The sequence below is a fragment of the Rhinatrema bivittatum genome, chromosome 10, assembly GCF_901001135.1.
Source record: "Rhinatrema bivittatum chromosome 10, aRhiBiv1.1, whole genome shotgun sequence".
In the NCBI taxonomy this organism is placed as follows: domain Eukaryota; kingdom Metazoa; phylum Chordata; class Amphibia; order Gymnophiona; family Rhinatrematidae; genus Rhinatrema; species Rhinatrema bivittatum.
The window spans coordinates 75,533,057-75,553,129 of record NC_042624.1 but is presented as its reverse complement, the minus strand read 5'-3'; the positions used below and the strand labels follow the sequence as shown (position 1 = coordinate 75,553,129).

Sequence of the window (20,073 nt, the reverse complement as noted above, 5' to 3'; positions counted from 1 at the left end):
CATAAAATGAAATTAAGTACTTCACTATATTTATTTATTTATTTATTTATTTATTTATTTAGCACTTTTATATACCGACTTTCCAATAACAGAGTTACTGATCAATTCGGTTTACATTCTAAACAGAAACAATGACAAGTTAATGTCTTACAATGAACAGGTAGATGGAACTTGGATACATATATATGGGGTTAATAACATAACATAAATGCTATGGAGCCTAATGTAGGCTAAAGAAACAGGTGATAGGTATAAGGCTGGGTATTTGATTTTAGACTGCCTAGGATTCATAGATGACCTGAGAGTTCTTTGGGGGTAATAGAGGGTACTAGAGATGATCTATCTACTTTAGTGAAACAAAACATTTAATAAAGAAACTTGCAACCTGAGCTTCAAAACATTTATTTATTTATTTATTTAGGGATTTTATATACCGATTTTCTTGATACAGATCAAATCAACTCGGTTTACATAGAACGATAGTACATTAACAGTAACTAGTCAAACCTCCAAAGAGGAGACAGATTGTGAGCAGAAGGTAAAAAGTTACATTATAACAAGGGTGAGTAACTAGGAATTGGAAATGAAGAGACAGATAATCAAAGTAGAGAGATATAACAGAGAGAAAGGGCTTGACGCCAACCTCAGGAGAATAACTCTAGCATTATAACATGATTATATGACATTTTGCTAGTTATTGAAGTACAGCTGATTGAAAAATATCTTAGTAGGATATAGTCTAGGAGACAGGAAAGGCTCTACCGAAAAGCCAAGTCTTCAGTTTCTTTTTAAAATTTATGAGGCAGGTTTCCTGTCGGAGGTCTGGGGGTAGTGTATTCCAAATAGTGGGGCCTGCTGTTGAAAAGGCCCGGTCCCTGATAGATAATCTTTGTACCAATTTGATTGGGGGAACATGAAGGGATCCCTTATAGGCATCTCTCAAAGGTCTAGCTGAAGAGTGTAATTTGAGAGGGTGTAGTAGGTCTAGTGGAGTCTGGTGGTGGATGTTTTTATGAATAATGGTGAGGAATTTGTGAACAATTCTAAAATTAACTGGAAGCCAATGTAGGTCTTTTAAAATGGGCGTGATGTGATCTCTGCGCTTAGTGTTGGTCAAAATCCTTGCAGCTGCGTTTTGGAGTAGTTGCAGAGGTTTTAATGTAACAGCTGGTAGACCTTGTAGGATCGAGTTACAATAATCGACCTTAGAGAACAGGATTGCTTGGAGTACAGTCCTGAAGTCATGGTGATATAGGAGAGGCTTGAGTTTTTTAAGCACCTGTAACTTGTAGAAGCATTCTTTTATAGTATAATTTATAAATTTCTTTAAGCTCAGATGGTTGTCAATAATAACTCCAAGATCTCTAGCATGAGTGATGTGGGAGATAGTGTGCAATTGTTGTAAGTGTAGACTATTTTCAGGGGTGATAAGCAGGATTTCAGTCTTAGCAGTATTTAACACCAGGTTGAGGCTAGTAAGGAGATGGTTAATAGTTTGAAGGTGAGATTCCCATAATTTGATTGCTGAGTCCAAAGAGCCTGTTATAGGAATCAAAACTTGGACATCGTCTGCGTATACGTAGAATTTCAAATTTAGCGACGAGAGGAAATGGCAAAGAGGGAGGAGATAAATATTAAATAGAGTGGGAGATAGAGAGGAGCCCTGGGGGACTCCATGTGGGGAATTAGTATAAGGAGATTCCATATTATTGATTTTAACCTTATAACCTCGATTACTGAGGAATGAGTCGAACCATCTGAAGACAGATCCTGAGATTCCTATGTCGGATAGCCGGTTTAATAATATAGCATGGTTGACTGTATCGAAAGCTGCGGAGATATCAAGGAGTGCAAGCAGGAAGGAGCATCCTTTGTCAAATCCCAGGTATACTTGATCAAGGAGTGATATGAGGAGTGATTCCGTACTATGTTCTTTCCGAAATCCATATTGTGAAGGATGAAGGATATTATTTTCCTCCAAGTAATTTGATAGTTGATTATTTACTACTTTCTCCATGATTTTGGCTATAAAAGGCAAATTAGATATTGGTCGATAATTTTTTAGATCATCTGGGGCCAAGTTTGGTTTTTTAAGGATAGGTTTGAGAGTTGCTAGTTTGAGAGTGTCTGGGAAGATTCCTTGTGAAAATGAGCAGTTAATAATGTCTGCTAGGTATTTGGAGATGGAGTCTGGTATTAGAAGCAGTAATTTAGATGGGATATAATCTTGTGGATGTGAGGAGGGTTTCATTCTTTTGAGGATAGTTTCCACCTCTGTAGAATAGGTGGGTTCGAATGTTTCCAATGTTGTGAATGAGTTAGGGCGGTAGAGGGGATCTAAAGAAGGTGTGATAGGATTGGAGGGTAATTTAGCCAAGGTATTAGCAATTTTACTCTGGAAGAAGATGGCCAGTTCATTGGCCTTTGATTGGGCTATATCATCAGAAATTGGTGCTGAAGTAATCTTAGTGAGGTCTGAAACATAAGCGAAAAGGGCCTTTGCCTCAAAGAACATATCATGGATACGGTGGGCGTAAAAGTCTTTTTTGGTTCGCAGTGTCATGGTTCTGTAATGATGGAGAGCTGCTTTGTAGATGGCTAGAGATTGAGGATTGGGGGAGTTCCGCCATTTCTTTTCCTTCTGTCTTAGGCTTTGTTTTAATGTGCGAAGCTCCAAAGAGAACCATGGTTGTTTATGTTTCTGAGATGGATTGAAATTCTTTGATGATAAAGGGCATAGATTATTTGCTATGGTTTCAGTGATATTTTGCCAAGAAAGTATAGCTGCATTAGGGTTCGAAAGATCCAAGTTGGGTAGTTCTTTGCATAGAGAATTGTCAAGGGCTTCTGAAGGACAAGATTTCCTATAGTGCAGTGTTGTTGGTGGCAGGGGTGCAAGAGATCCTGTCGTCATTTTAAAAGTGGAGGTGATCATAAAGTGGTCTGACCATGGTACTGGAAGGTAGGAAGGGGATGAGAGTTGTATGAGGTTATTATTTGTGAAGATAAGATCAAGGGTGTGACCCCCTTTATGAGTGGGTTGGGTGATAATTTGGGTAAAGCCCATAGCTGAGAGTGAGGAAAGGAGAGCTTCACAATTAGATGATTGAGGCCTGACGTCAATGTGTAGATTAAAGTCCCCAAGGATGATGGAAGGAGTATCCAAGGTCAAGTATTTAGCTATAATTTCCACTAAAGGCGATACATCAAGGTTTAACAACCCAGGAGGGGCGTAAATGAGGAGGATCTGGAGAGTTTTTGATTTGAACAGGCCTGCCTCCAGTTTAGATGATGAATTGATGGGTTGTTGGGTGAGATTAAGATCTTTTTTGGCTGCTAAGAGAAGTCCTCCTCCTTTTTTCTTTTGTCGAGGTATTGAAAAGACGTCATATATCTGGGTGGGAAGTTGATTTATTAAGACTGTGTCTGTCGGCTTCAGCCACGTCTCTGTGATCGCACAGATGTCTGGTTTGGAATCAAGCAGGTAGTCATGTAGGATATGGGTTTTTTTGGTAATTGATTGCGCATTGAATAGAGTTAGAGAGAATAAGGCTAGCCCAAGGAATTGGGTAAGTGGGGAGATCATGACTGGAATGAGGTTTCTATATGGTTTGAATTGGTGTTGCAATGGAAATTTCATCTTAGAAGAGGGACTGTGGTATAGGATGGGTATTGTGTATCTTTGCATTATAGGTAGAATGAGATTAACGTCATCAAAAGTTGGTAAATAAGTTTATTCTTTAATCTTTGTATGTGTGAGGGAAAGGGAAAGTTGACTATCAATAGAAGGGAAAGTAGAAGGGAAGGGAAGGGAAAGTAGACTATCAATAGAAGAATGCAGGTCTAGCAAAGGAATGTAATAGAGGATTTTAGTTCCCCTAGGGAATGGTGGAATGAGCTTCAAAACATTAACATACTGTAGAAAAACTAAACAAAAAATTGTATTATTAATTTATTATATTTACAGTGGTTAAATTTAAAGAGCAGGCTGAGGCTAGACTGGCTACTGGCTAGTGGCTACTGCTGGCACTGTCACTGCTGCAGCCTGCTGGCACTTTTTTTCTCTTTCTGGCTAGTGCGTGCTATATCTGGTAGCAAAATGGCCACGGGGGATAGCACCAAGCATGCGCGGCTTAGTGCTCACCTCTAGCTAACGAACATTTCCTCAAATGTTACTTTTAAACCATTAAGTAACAATTTTTGATAGTGTGCACTATTCAGAAAAACGATTTTTTTTACCAAAAAAATCATGCCGATCAGATTTTTTTTCTCCCCCCAGCCGAGCCCGATCGTTTTAACGATCGGGCACACGATTCACATCCCTACTAGAAACACAGAAACATGACAGCAGCATAAATTGGCCAGTTGGGGAGCATATGACCTATCTAGTCTGCCCATTTGTCCAATTTATGTAGCCCTTACAATTCCCATCACTTCCTTGGAGAGCCTCTGTATTTATCCCATGCTTTCTTGAATTCAGTGATCGTTTTCATTGCCACTGGGAAGCCATTCCATGCATCCACTACCTTCTCTGTAAAGATATATTTCCTAAGATTACTCCTGAGTCTACCCCCTTTCATCTGCATCCCATGATCCTTTGTTCTAGAGCCTCCTTTCTGTTGAAAGAGGCTGTCCTCCTGTACATGAAAACTGTTACGACTGTCGCTGCCCGACGTCTCCACTCTGCCCTCCTTACCTCTCTGGCAACTCCTCCTGCGGTTGACGGATGTTTGGCTGCCACGGCTTCTGCCTGCCGTCCTCTCCGGCGTCCCCGGACCGACTTGGGCCTTCTCTCGCCATGCTGTTCAGCTGCCTTAGGGCACACGCGCGGCCCTGCTTCTAGTACCTTCAGTGGTGCGAACCTCAGGGGCGTCCCCCTGTGATGACATCATGCATCCAGGAAACAAAAGGCCTACACGATTGCTAGCAAATCGAGTTAGCAAAGGTTTCCTTACGGATGGGATTCGCTTTCCATACCTTGCAATTCTGCCTCCTTCGGACCTACTCTATTTGGGGTACCTGCTCCTCGGGGGCCTCTCTCTCTTTCTTATCTTTCAGGTCACAGTCTGGAACCGGTACTCGCTCCTCGAGGGCCCATGTTCCTGGACTCGCTACTTGGACTCCACTTCTGCCAGGAAGACACCGCTGCCTATAACATCTGTGAGTTACCATCTCTGCCTCTCAGAGCTGTTCCCTGGAACCAGGTACTCGCTCCTCGAGGGCCTGCCTTTACTCCAGCTCCTGTGCTTCACACTGAGAGACCGCTGCGTGAGTATATTACCAACGAGGCTCTATTCCTGAACTCTGCATATCCTGCTACTACTCACAATATCAGTTCTCTCTATTACAGCACAGCCATTGTGGGATCGCTGTTCCAGAGCCTGAGGGACTACAAGCCCAACCGGGCTACTTTCCAGCTCACTACTGCCACCTCTGGTGGTTCACCAATCCTGTATAATAAAAGAACTAGTGTGTGTGTGTCTCTTACGCTGAGCCTGACCTGTGGCCCCTCACGGGACTTCCCCCCATGGGCGTGGTCATCTGCCACAGGTCCAGGGATCCACCCAAAACCCTTACAAATAATAACAAAAAACCTTTGAGTTATGTGAATCTCTCTCTCATATCTCCCCTGTCTCACCTTTCTTCGAAGGTATACATGTTTAAATCTTTAAGTCTATCCCCATATGCTTTAAAATGAAGACCACTGATCATTTTAGTAGCCACTCTCTGGACCAACTCCAACTGGTTTATATCCTTTTGAAAGTGTGGTCTCCAGAATTGCACACAGTATTCCAAATGAGTTCTTACCAGGGACTTATAAAGGGGCAATATCACCTCCCTTCTTCTGCTGACCATTCCACTCCCTATGCAGCCAAGCATCATTCTGGCTTTTGCTGTCATTTTATCCTCCTGTTTGGCTACCTGAAGATCATCAGATACAATCACTCCCAGATCCCGCTTTTCTTTTGTGCTTGGAAGAATTTCACCTCCAATAGTGTACCTCTCCCTTGGATTTTTGCTGCCAGTCTCTAGACCATTCCTTGAGCTTTGCCAGATCCCTCCTCATGTTTTCTACACCTTCCTTGCTGTCGACACCAGCAACGGGAGAGTTTCTCACCAGTAATCGGATCGGCAAATTGCAAAGACAGGTTCGCAGTTTGTTGGACAATGCAGTTCCCAGTGTATGGGATTACCTGCAGGTCCTCGTATCCAAGGCATCCACGTTGGAATTAGTTCCGTGGGCATTTGCTCATATGAGGCCATTGCAGCGCGCATTGCTTTCATGGTGGGACACATTGTCGGAGCAGTTTCATCTACCATTGCTTCTTACAGAAATAGCCAGGTTGAGTCTTTCATGGCGCCTTGTGTGAGACCACTTAGTTCGGGGGATAGCCTTGGAAGTTCTGAACTGGATAGTGGTCACAACCGATGCCAGCCACTCCGGTTGGAGGGCTGTGTGTCAGTCTCAAGCGGCGCAGGCACGTTGATCACTGGAGGAGGCGTCATGGTCTATCAATTGGTAAGAAATGAGAGCAGTCTGATTGTCTTTGTGTGCTTTTCTGCCTGTCTTGCGAGAGCAGCCAGTGAGAATTCTGTCAGACAATGCGACAACAGTGGCTAACATCAATCGACAGGGTGGTACCAAGAGTTGAGCGGTAGCGCAGGAGGCCCAAGAGTTGATTTGCTGGGAAGAGCAGAACCTGTAATTATTGGCTGCGTCTTATATAGCCGGAGCAGACAATGTGCAGGTGGACTTCCTCCGTTGTCGGCAGCTGGATCCCAGAGAGTGGGAGTTGTTAGAAGAAGCGATGAAACTTATCCTTCGCAGGTGGGGCATCCCCTGCATGGTCCTGATGGCAACTCAGAAGAATGACAGAACTCCACATTTCTTCAGCCGCAGAAGGGAACACGGTGCGTAAGGAGTCGACACCTTGGTATTCCCTTAGCCTCAGGGATACGCCTGTACATTTCCCGCCTTGGCCGCTGGTGGGCAAGGTCTTATGGTGGGTAGAGATTCATCCAGGGGAGGTAATTCTGGTGGCACTGGAGTGGCCTCGGCAGCCCTGGTTTGCAGATTTGATCAATCTTGCTGTGGCAGGCCGCTACATCTTTCTCATCTTCCCAACCTGTTGCACCAAGGTCCCATATTTTCAGATCAGGTGGCTCGCCTTTGTCTTGCGGCTTGGTTTTGAGAGGAAACGTTTGAGGTATAAGGGATATCCCGAGGATGGCATTTCCATTCTGTTGCAAGCCTGGAAGACTTGTACATCTTTGGACTGTGGAGAGTCTTTGAGACTCGGTGCGAAGAGCAGGGGAGTGATCTACTCGAGCATCATTGGCGCACATTTTGTCCTTACGAGAGTTGGTGAATGGATTGGCCTTTAGCAGCTTTGGGCTGTCTTTGAGGCAAGATGTGGGGGAGGGGGAGAATTAGCTGCACATCCGGATGTGATGCATTTTCTCCAGGGGGCGAAGCATTTGTGGCCTGTGGTGAAGAAGTTATGCCCCCCTGGAATCTTAATTTGGTTCTCAAGGGGTTGTGTGTGGCTCCGTTCGAACCAATTTGAAGGGCGATTATGAAGGATCTTACCTTAAAGGTTGTTTTTCTGGTGGCAATTTGTTCTGCTAGAAGAATCTCAGAGGTACAAAGCTCTGTCATGCAAGGATCCATTTCTAAAGATTACGGAGTAGGAGTCTTATTGCGTACAGTTCCTTCCTTTTTACGGAAGGTAGTGTCATCTTTTCATTTGAATCAGTTGGTGGAGCTGCCAGTTTTTCCAGACCTGGATGCAATGGTGCCGCACACAAAAGAGTTGAGGTGTTTGGATGTGAAGCCTTGTTATGTTATCTTAAGGTCACTAATAACTTTAGGCTGTCCGATCCTCTTTTTGTGCTATGGAGCGGCGCAAAAAAGTCACAAGGCTTCGAAATCCACCATAGTGCGGAGGTTGGAGGAGGTGATAGCGTCGACGAACATATGTCAGGGCTGCACTGTACCTATCAGGTTGAGAGCTCACTCTATTCGGTTGCAAACGACAGCCTGGACCAAATGTCAGCAGGTGTCGCCACAAGAGATTTGTAGGGTGGCTACCTGGAAGTCATTGCACACCTTCGCCAGGCATTATCATTTGGATGTCCAGTCCCCAGAGGCCACGAATTTTGGTGAGAGTGTACTTCAAGCGGGACTCTTGTGGTCCCACTCCTTTTAGGGAAGCTTTGGTACATCCCAGGAGTCTGGACTGATCTGGGTACCTACAGGGGAAAGGAAAATTAGTTCTTACCTTCTAATTTTCATTCCTGTATTACCACAGATCAGTCCAGAGTCCCGCCCACTTGGGGTGCAAGGGTTTGGAGAGTCCACTCCATCTGTTGTTGTAATTATTCTGAAGAATGGCACAGGGTTTGTTAGTCCTGCACATTTTTGATGTGGGCAAGTTTATTTGCTCTGTTTCCACTTCCCACTGCTTGTTCAGGGGAATATTATGTTGTTGTTGGTATTGACATTGTTGCTATCTTGGCTTGGGTACAGGTCAGTACTGAGGGACTGCAGGTGGCACACTGGGTTATATCACACAATGTAAGTCAAAAAACAATACAGACGAAATATCAAAAATGATGAAAAACAGACGTCAGTATAATGCTTTCACTCAAAACCAAATATTTTAAGGAACAAACAAGTTAAAAAATGACTTATGTTAGGGACCATCATACTACCTCGCGGATACTGAAACTAAGTTTTAGGCTTTCAGTTTTTTCACCACTTCAGTATCCGCGGGGTAGTATGATGGTCCCTTACATAAGTCATTTTGAACTTGTTTGTTCCTTAAAATATTTGGTTTTGAGTGAAAGCATTATACCGATGTCTGTTTTTCATCACACTAGGTTTATATGGCAGTGTCAGTGAAACTTTCTCTTTCTCCATCTACTGGAAGGGAGGCAAAACCCAGGAGTCTGGACTGATCTGTAGTTCCACAGGAATGAAAATTAGCAGGTAAGAACCAATTTTCCTTTCGCTGCCATCGTTACTATGTTACTAAGTTACATGGCTAATAATGGTTTATGGACTTTTCCTCCAGGAACTTGTCCAAACCCTTTTTAAGCCCAGCTATGATAATTGCTTTCACCACATCCTCTGGCAACAAATTCCACGGTTTAATTGTGTGCCAAGTAAATAAAATAGTTACTCTGATTTGTTTTAAATGTGCTACCTTTTAGCTTCATGGAGTGTTCATGGATAAACAAAATTCCTTTGTCTCAATATTTCAACCAGTAAAGCTGGAACGAATGGTGTTTTTGTGGATAAAACAATCACTTTGAGTTCATAATTTTATTATTTGTACAAGGAGGTCCCCATTCGAAGCTGTTCAGACCCAACTCTCATTTTATCTCTGGTACAAGTGATGAGCCAAGTGGACAAGTTCCAACTGTATGCTACAACAATTTATGGTTGGTTTGAAGCTCCCAGAATATTTAGCTTGGATTCCATCTTTGCTTGGTTTGTTTTTCACTGTTTAAGCCACCTCTATATGTACATTAGATGGGTAGGTTAGTTGGGGTTTGAATGATCACATCTTTTGATGGCTCTTGCTGCAGGATGATGCGGACAGATTGTCTCCCTGCTGAAAACTACTGGTATTTGTTTATAGGAAACCAACCATGAAGAAGCTATTTCCCAGTGCCTTCATTCTGAAGAAGTGAAAAACAAAGTGATCCTTTTTCTGAACAAGGTAAGGCTGAAAAGAGGTCAAATAACGACAGAAGTCACCCAACATAATTATGAATCTTTTTGGAAAGGTACACTAACTTGCAATAAACTACAACTGAACTTGTCTAATCTTCACCCTGTGTAGTAAGGGCCCTCTTTATTAAGGACACATCTTTTTCCATTGTATGTACAAAGTATTCCCATTTTCTCTGTGTTTGTACAGAGTGTTCTACATCTGGTCTCCTTTTCCTCAATGCTAACATTATTGCTACAGTTATTACAGAATTCTGTGGACTACATTTTCTCTCAAATTTAAAAATAAATGTCTATATACCTTGTTCTATAAAAGTGCAGTATATCTGGGGCTAATGTTTTCCAAGGATTTTATTTTGCAAGCCACAGAACCCAGCAGGGACTCCAAGCTGCAGGCAGCACCAACTTCTGTGCCTTCCAGTAGCTTCAGTAGAAGTTTGGGATACAAACTCATTCTGCTGCTGGCAGCAACAGGAGATTGGCCTTATGTGTAGCTTGGAGTCTGTGTTAGGCTTGAAAAATTAAAATCCCTGAAAAACATTAGCCCCATGTATAGTCTTCAGAGAAGTTATGGTGTATATTGACTGGCAAAATCAGGCATACAGCTAGAGTATTAAAATCAGTGCATGTTTTAGGGGGAGTCCAGTGCCTTCTCCATATACCTCTTGTGTATCTGTGCATTTTTTATATTTTTCTTGCAAATACAATGCAGTTAATGCTACGGTTGTATCATTTAAAATTCCCCTATTGTCTCATCTAGACATTATCATTGTAGTGAAAATGACCTGATATTAGCCAGTGTTTCATCCAATGGACTGCTTCAGGGAAAAAAAACATTTTTATCAAAAAATAACTTCTCTGTTCAAAGTGCTTGCTTTTGGACCAACATGTGTCACATTATCTGTAGTCCAGTCTTTCCTGGCGACTCTTGCAGGACAGTCTGTCCAAGAGGGTGGAATTGGAAATTCCGGATTGGGTGATAGTGACCACAGATGCAGGTCTGAGTGGGTGGGGAGTCATCTGTCAAGGACAAACAGCTCAACATCAATGAACAGGGGGTGGATTTTTCCTGGTCCATCAATTGACTGGAAACGAGGGCAATCAGGGATGCCCTGATATTCTTTCACCCTCTGATCAGAGGCCAAGCGGTGAGAGTTCTGTCTGACAATGCAACTACAGGCAAGGAGGAACCAAGATTCCAGAGGTTGCCTCAGAAGCAGGATATTAGTTTGGTGAGCTGAACAAAATTTAAAAGCTGTGTCACATCGCCGGGGTGGAAAACGTGCAGGCGGATTTTTTGAGCAGGTACATACTGGATCTCGGTGAATGGGCATTGACAAAGAAAGTGCTTACCCATATCATAGTCTGGTGGAAACTCAGTTGGATTTGATGGTGGCAAGTTAGATCCCGAGGTTCATCAGTTGGAGATGGGAGCTGAGGTCAGAAGGTCTGGACCTCTGTCTCAGTCATGGCCTCAAGACATTCTGCTCTGTATGTTCCCTCCATGGTCCCTGATAGGCAGGGATCTTAAATGAATAAAAGACATCAAGGTCTGGTGATTCTAGTAGCTACAGAGTAGCCCAGGCACCCATGGTTTGTGGATCTGGTAAGTATGCAGGTGGAAGGTCCATTGCAGTTCAGTCAGCCTCGTTTCCAGTCTTCTTTCCTTGAATCAAGTGGATCACTTTTGTCTCGTGGCCGGGCTCTTGAAAGGTGGTGGTTGAAAGCGAGAGGCTTTTTGGAGGAAGCCATTACTACCTTTTTAGCCTGCTGCAATGTATCTACTTCCTTGGCTTATGTACAAGTCTGGGAAAGTGTTTGAGTCCTGGTGTCAGCAGTTGGGAATTTTTCCTTTTCAGGCATCAATACCTGTAATTCTCTCCCTTTTGCAGGAAGGTCTGCAGAAAGGCCTTGCTTTAAGCTGTCTAAAGGTAAAGGTGGTGGTGGTGGTGTTTTTTTTACGGGGGGAAGTACATGGAACTCCATAGCCTCACATCTGGACATGGTGAGATTTTTGAAGGAGATGCAGTGTTGTATCCTCTGACTTGCTGTTTGGTCTTGAAGGCTTTGGGCAAGCCTCCATTTGAGTTTTTATGTAGAGTGACTTTAAAGGATTTTACTCTGAAGGTGGTGTTCTTGGTGGCTATCTGTTCAGCATGGTGGATTTCAGAGTTAGAGGCATTGTCGTGTAGGGCTCCTTTCTTTCCATTTTCGGACAGAGATTCTATCCGGACAGGTCCATTCTTTTAACCAAAAGTGATTTCTGCCTTTCATGTATCTCAGTTGATTGAGTTACCTATGTTGAAGGGGTCTAGTTCCAGTTCCATTTTTCTATTTCAGGACCTTCATGTTTTTAGATGTTTATAGGGCTCTCGAGATGTTTGAAAGTCTCAAATGAGTTTTGGAGATTGGATTATCTTTTTTGTGTTGTTCAGTGTTTGCAATAAAGGGCAGAAGGTGTCTGAATTGACTAGAAGGATTAAGGAGACAATTGTGTTAGCGTTCACTAGGTTGGGGTTGCGTCTAAAGACTCAGTCCACTAGGGTTGAAGCTGCTTCTTGGGCCGTGTGACGGTTGTTTTCCCCACAGGAGATGTTTGAGGCAGCTATTTGGTCTTCCTTACGCACTTTTTCCAAGCATTACAGGTTGGATGAACAAGTTCCAGACATGGCAGTGTATTGCGAGCAGATCTTACTGGTTATTTCCCAGTTTAGAGTGGCTTAGGTACATCCCATCTGTCTGGACTGGTGTGGGGAATGATAAGGAAGGAAAAATTAGTTTAATCACCACTGGCATAGCCACTCTAGATACCCACAACATCTCTGATTTGGAGGGATTCATTTTCAATTTGTGGAATTCCATCCAGATTCCACCGCCACTAGACACACATTTAATATATAATAATAATCTGGCAATTGTTGAGGGCTGGTCCTCACCTCCTCTTTACACAAAAGCTAGGTATCATTTGCAAAGATATGACAATCAACTCCAAAACTCGCCATGACTTTTTTTTTTAATTTGCCTTTTGTGACTTGGCAGCCACTCCAAAGCAGATTACAAAGAAATAGGGTGCAAATAAATATTAAAAAGCACATGAGAGAGGACTGAATCCTGTGGTAGCCCGCAATCTGTTGGTCTTGGAAGAATGCATATTAGCCCCTAGAACTGACTGGATTCTATCTGATAGCAGGAACCAGAAATAAATAGGGAAAGGAAAAAACAGACAGTGAGAGAAGGAACAGATCTGTCTGCAAGTTAAAGTATATCTTTTTTTTTTTTTAATCTACAAAGACCAGCAAGATCATCTCAGTCCCATGGAGCACCTTTACCTCGTCCATAAATTCCAAAAATTGCTGCAGGACCAGCCTTTCCACCAATTTTGCCAAATTCAGCAGAATGGAAAGTGGGTGATAATGTTCAGCCATTGTGGCATCCAAACTGATGTTCTTTAAATAGGCTTAATCACAGCTAAGATGGCATTAATAGCAGCAATAAGCCAAAGTAGGAAAACATGCCCTACCTCTTTTATAATATATGAAGGAATGGGGTTTAGAAGTAATAGCTGTAAACCCAGATAATAGTAAGAGGGAACAACTAACAGTATCAACCATATCTCCTAAAGCAGAATTATTGGGAGAGATTTGAGCTTCATCCCCCTCCAAATGAAAGTGTATGGTTGTTCCCTCTGTCTGTGACAGAAAGCCATATGTATTTTAAAAAGCAAGAGAAAGCAAGATTAATAAATATCTGGAAATGTATTTTTGTTATCACTTTGATATTTTGAGTAGAAAATGTCCTTTTTATAGTAGCCCAAGAACAAGCTGGCATTGAGCACTAGGCTCAGGTTTGGGCCTGGGCACCATAGGCTTACTAGGACCAGATACCCAGGCTGATAAAGGCCCTGTTTCTTGCTTGCTTTAGGGCAGGGTGCCACCGCAGCTTCAAAGGGGTGCTAATGTGGCCCTCTTGCCCCTGATCTCTGGGGCACCCATCTCTCCCCTCCCGCTGCTCTCCAGGTCTTCCTGTGGACACTAAGATCTTAAATCCATCTCTGTTGAATACTACTAAATATTGTGCTTGCAGGTGGTTCTTTGTTGCAGGTGTCAAGGTTTAATTTAAAAAAATGTAAATATATAATCAAAATGTACATCTTTTGTAATTAAAATGGTTTAAACTTGCTTACTATGAAGGTAATTTTCGAAGGCATTATGCACGTATATGTAACATACTATCGTAGCAATTTTCAAAAGCCATTTCCTCAAGTAAAGTGCACTTGTGCCAGTAAATCCTAAGGACAATTCAATGACATACGTTGTAGCAATTTTCAAAATCCCACTTTCTTGAGTAAAGTTGATTTACTTGAGTAAAACCCAGTTTTATGCGTGCAAATGCTTTTTAAAATCAAGCCCTATATTTTCTTTGGATGCTAGAGCCGTTTCCCAAACCTGTCCTGGGGACCACCACCAGTCAGGTTTTCAGGATGCTAATTTTATCTCATGCATATTCATTGTGGATGCTAATTTTTATCACATCCATATTCATCCTGAAAACCTGACTGGCTGGGGGGTCCACCAGGGCAGGTTTGGAAATCACTGCACTAGAGGATGCCCTTCACCACAGAATGTATTATCAATGAGTTAAAGAATCCATTGCAATAGATATTTCAAAGCTATCATTAAAAAGTAATCTATCATTAAAATCATCTGTTGTTCCTGAAGACTGGAAGGTGGCCAATGTAACCCCAATATTTAAATAAGGCTCCAGTGGTGATCTGGGAAACTATAAACCAGTGAACCTGACTTCAGTGCCAGGAAAAATCATGGAAACCTGTTATAAAGAATAAAATCTTAGAACATTTAAACAGACACAGCCAGCATGTATTTACCCAAGGGAAGTTTTGCCTCACAAATGTGCTACGTTTTTTTGATGGGGTGAATAAACATGTGGATAAAGGTGAACCAGTAGATGTGGTATATATGGATTTTCAAAAGGCATTTGACAAAGTCGCTCATGAGAGGCTTCTAAGAAAACTAAAAAGCCATGAGATAGGAGATGTCCTTTCATGGATTGCAAATTGGTTAAAAGACAGGAAACAGAAAGTAGGATTAAATGGTCAGTTTTCACAGTGGAAAAAGATAAACAGTGGAGTTCCTCAGGGATCTGTACTTGGACTGGTGTTTTTTAATATAGTTATAAATGATCTAGAAAGGGGTACAACAAGTGAGGTAATCAAATTTGCGGATGATACAAAATTATTCAGAGTAGTTAAAATCACAAGTGGATTGTGATAAATTGCAGGAAGACCTTGTGAGACTGGAAAATTGGGCATCATGTGGACAAGTGCAAGGTGATGCATATAGGGAAAAAAGCCCATGCTGTAGTTACATGATTTTAGGTTCCATATTAGGAGTTACCAAACAGGAAAGAGATCTAGGCGTCTGGTGTTTAATACATTGAAATTGCTGGCTCAGTATACTGTCTCGGTCAAATAAGAAAACAGGATGTTAGGAATTATTAGGAAAGGAATGGCGAATAAAACAGTGGATGTCATAATGCTTCTATGTCACTCCATGGTGAGACCGCACCTTGAATACTGTGTACAATTCTGGTCGCCGAATCTCAAAAAAAGATAAGTTGCACTGGAGAAAGTATAAAGAAGGGCAACCAAAATGATAAAGGCTATGGAACGGTTTCCCTATGAGGAAAGTCTAAAACGTTTAGGGCTGTTCAGCTTGGAAAAGAGACAGCTGAGGGGGGGGGGGGGGATATGATACAGGTCTACAAAATGATGAAAGGACTTGAACGGATAAATGTGAATTAGTTATTTACTCTTTCAGATAATAGAAGGACTAAGGGGCGCTTCATGACGTTAGCAAGTAGCACATTTAAAAAAAACTGGAGAAAATGCTTTCACTCAATGTACAATTAAGCTCTGGAATTCATTGCCAGAGGATGTGGTTAAAGCAGTTAGTATAGCTGGGTTTAAAAAAGGTTTGGATAAATTCCTGGAGGAGTGCATAAACTGCTATCAATCAATAGGGAATAGCTACTCCTTGTTACCAGCATTAGTAGCTTGGGATCTATTTAATGTTTGGGTACTTGCCAGGTACTTGTGGCTTGGATTGGCCACTGTTGGAACAGGATACTGGGCTTGATGGATCCTTGATCTGACCCAGTATGGCATTTCTTATGTTCTTATGTAACAAGCTAGATCATACACATTTAAAATTTATAAAATACCTATTTAAGTATGCTTTATTTATAATATTGTCTTGGGATTGTTAAAGGTGAACAGAGAATAAAGTGCAGTATAATTTTGGAATCTTATATTGTACATTTTGTGCATTGATACTTGCTATCTGAAATCTTCCAGCTGCCATGCCAGGAATTTCAGAAATTCTTCCATCAGCAGGGAGTCTTCTGTTCCAGATACAGTATCCAATATATAGTTGTCATCTTTGTTGTCAGGCTCTTACAATTCAACTTCAGAAGTGCCTTTTTATACTTTTCTGCAATGCATTGAGCATTCAGTTAAGAGAACTTGGCATTCGTTGATTTGATCTTGTATCTTCAAATCCCCATAAAAGGACTTCATATACAGAGTATATGATATCGATGATATATAGTCCTTCTGTAGTAATTAACAGATGGCTAGCTATATTTCTGCAGGGATCCTGTTATCCAGATTCTTATCTAACATCAGCTAGTCTTATTTATTTATTTATTATTTTTATTATACCGAGTTTCATGATATGAATCACATCAACCCGGTTTACAATTAACAATGTGAATAACTGCAGAGAGTAACATGGTAGAAACATTTCCCAATTCGACATCAAATATAATAAGAAACTTAACAAATAAAAACATTGTAACAATATTTAGGATGTGAGGAAGTTACAAAAAACAAGGAAAAATAACTAGGATCTGAAAGGGGAGGAAATTAAAGAAAGAATATTAACATTTTAGCCAACTGTATCAATTAATAAATATGTATAAAATTATAAAATATAGATGGGTAGGAAAGATTATTATTATTATTATAATCTTATTATTCTTCAGTTTCACTTTCCAGTATCGGTATGATAATATAAGAATTAAAAGAATTATCTGCCCACCACCCTCATCGAAAAAGTCTCCTAAAGCCTCACCCAGCCCAGAAATCACTAATTGGGCCAGCTAGGTGACTCAGTGGCAGTGCTTTGCACTGCCTTGCAGAGGAACCTGGATTTGAGTCCCTGCCCAGTCTTCTGCTCAGTGGGTTGGCCAGGGCCAGGGATGCTGTGGACAATGACTGGATTAAAATAAATCAGGAGGGGATATAGGATGGAGGAGAATGAAGACTCATAGTACTGCATCTCAGCCCTGGTTCCGATTGAACTGGAAGCCCAACGGAGCAAGAGGAAACTGAGAGGTCAAGGAATTTTAAATGTGTTCTGAAAGTAGCCAAGGAGGGCCAATTGGTAACATTTAATAGAAATGCATGTGGCTTAGAGACTTTAAATCACATTTGTCTTGATATTGTGCATATGGATGTTAGTGTGATCCCTTATAAGCACCCAATAAAGGGAATAAACTGACAGCTTGCCTTATACTTTAAATAACAAGTCAACGTGACCCTGATTAGTCAAATATTTTTCTTACAGCTACACAGTGTGAGAGCATTTTATCTATCAGGTCATGTTTTTAAAGTACAAGCACTCTGAAATTGCCCTGCAATGAACAGTTTTGTGTTATTGTCTCTACTGAATACAGCACATTTTAGAATTGCTGGTGTTATCTCTGCATTCATTCACTGCTTTCCTCCAGACTTGTCATTCAGATGAGGCTGAAGAAGCAAGACTGGAAAGAGTCAAGCAGGAGAACATTGCGTTACAGAAATACCTCACCAAAATCAAGACAGCTGATGCCGAAGAGGAGATGCTGCAGGTACCCATAGCTTTAGCAGAGCCGTGGCCAGGGGGTCTGCACAATGTCCTTCTCATTCTGACTCCCAGCTTGCCTTAGGCTTTGTTTACAACCCTTGGAGGAAGGGGTAAAGCCAAATACTGCTCTTACAATCGTAGCTCAAGAGAGCTGTAGAGCAGCTTTGAAACTTAGCTTTTACTGATGGAGATCCTTTCTTGTTGAGAGCTGGGTGGAAAGGAGCAAGGTGAGGGCCACACACTTCCAAAATTGTAATTTACCTCTTCATCAAGTGGCCAAGTAGGTTTGCTCTGTATTTTGTTTATGTTTATTAATGTACTCTGCCTAGATTTTAAGCTATGAGGTTTTTTTTTTTAACTAAATAAATGATAACGCCTGAGCAGAGCTGGTGGGACAGGATTAAGAAGTGAGTTTGTGTAAGAACTGCTTTTAAAACAGGAGCCATGAAAATGTAGAAAGATGGTGGGGAGGCTGCAGCAGATGTGGCACTTTTAGGTAAGAACCTGCCAGCGGTTGATTGGCAGAAGGTTAGCTTCCAGGGAGGTAATTGGCAATTGGTAATTTGTGTTTGTAAAACAGTAGAGAAACAAAAACTGCACATTACAAAGAGCTGGCAAGGGAGATCTGTGTTATTGTGTGACTGAAACTGTACAGGGGCCACTTGTGGCATCCAAGACCCTTCTGAAACTAAGAGGCTATTGAGGAACTGCGATTAGATTCAGTCATTTCTGTATTCCTGAGATTCTGTTAGAAGAAATCTCTCTAAAGTTCACATCTTAGAATGGCTTTTATGATGATCCTACATTGCATGACCCATCACCATGTATCGCAAACCTTGCCTGGTTAGTGGGCCATTTTTTTTTTTTTTTACTGCTTTTCAGTGGCAGGTGCCTGTCTTAAACTCAGATACAACGGTATCATTCTCCAGATGTCTAAAGCTGTTGTAACGAATTAAAATATTGATTTGTTTGGTCATAATCTCTCTCTGTGCTAGTAATGCATCTAATGTTTCTGTGGCATTTTTATCTCTGCAGCCCTCCGCAAAGAGACCACGCCAGGAGCCTGGCCATGCCAAGGGGTGTGACTCAGAAATACGCATAGTGGAGGCTGCTTTGCAAGCACTGCACACACGGCTGGAGAAAGAGCCGCCACCTCACTGGTTGCCACAGAAGTTGCAAGAGTTGCAGACATCATTAACAACTTTGCAAAGTCACGTGCAGGGTCTGCTCCCATTGCAGCCTCTGCTCCCATTGCAGCCTCAGAAAACAGTGGATGGAGCCAGAGAAGAGGAAATGTAGCAGTGCTGTTACCTTTTCTTACAGAATGCTACTTCCCTCTCAGCTGCAGCTTTCGTCTGAATTGGGTTGGGCATGTTGTACAATGTTTGTTACCCATTTCAGTCATGTGCCCTACAGCATGCATGCAGAACAGTCCTCATTGACTCGTATGCTGTTCCACAGTAGTATTTCCAGCAAATGTTTATGAATGGAAGTTGGGCTTAACCTGCCTTTTTATGTTAATAGTATATATTTTCTACAGTTCAAATACTTCACTAAACATGTTGGTAAACTGATGTTTTAAGCTGTTCCGTTTTCATTTTTGCTCTGTGTAAAACTCTGTACCATATTTTGGTACATTTGGGTTTTTTATATTTTATACTTTGCTTTTTTCCTTCTAAATAAATTAATTCTTTATAGACCATGTATACAGAGGAAAATCTACTGCAAGTATATAAATAGGACAATGGTTTCTATGTCATTCTCACACCAGTATAGACCTCAAGGATTGATTTCTCTTACCGACTACCAACCCCAATTGAAGGGGATGTCCTAACATGGGCAAAAGCTGTAGTAGTCAAATCACTTTGAGCTTCTAAGACTGAATTGCTATCAGATGGCAAGCCTCATAGACAGCAAGGTGCTTGGACCTGTTTGACCCCGGCGCCTAGCTCTCCTGAACTTTGGCTCTAGGCGGCCTCCTGTGTGCACACCAGTGCCACTGGGGCGTACACGGATACCCTCCACCACGCACGCAAATGCACATTTGACTAGATTGCGGTCGTATGCGCACAAGTACATGTGCAAATACGTGCTCTAATCTAGGTTGCGGCCTTACATGCACAAGTAGCTATGCAATATTAGCTCAAGTCTAGGCCGCAGACGTATGCGCTTAAATGTAGGCTGTGGCCTTGTGCACACAAGTCCCTGTGCATGCAACTGCTACGCAGAGAGAATGCACACATGCCTACACACATGGGAAAAGAACCGCTGCCGTGGCCTACCATACGGCTAAGCAACACCTGCCTTCACCTTCAGCATGTTTAGGTCCAGATCCGTTTAACAACCGGCATCGAAAATCATCGGCCTGAAGAGTTTAACAGCTCAGACCTCTTGACTGGTCGAGAATCC

At 42.0% G+C, this 20,073-nt stretch overlaps 1 protein-coding gene across 3 annotated transcripts in view; it reads left to right on the top strand.

The window, feature by feature from the left end:
* The window catches only part of C10H1orf112 (chromosome 10 C1orf112 homolog), a 117,631-nt gene extending 98,270 nt beyond the window's left edge, over positions 1–19,361 (top strand). For all 3 annotated transcript variants that reach the window (XM_029618401.1, XM_029618403.1, XM_029618402.1), the window contains 3 exons: positions 9,648–9,728; positions 17,549–17,668; positions 18,700–19,361. In XM_029618401.1, the coding sequence (XP_029474261.1) occupies positions 9,648–9,728; positions 17,549–17,668; positions 18,700–18,963 (465 nt within the window). In that variant the 3' untranslated portion in view covers positions 18,964–19,361. The remainder of the gene's footprint in view (positions 1–9,647; positions 9,729–17,548; positions 17,669–18,699) is intronic.
* The last annotated feature ends 712 nt before the right edge of the window (positions 19,362–20,073 follow it).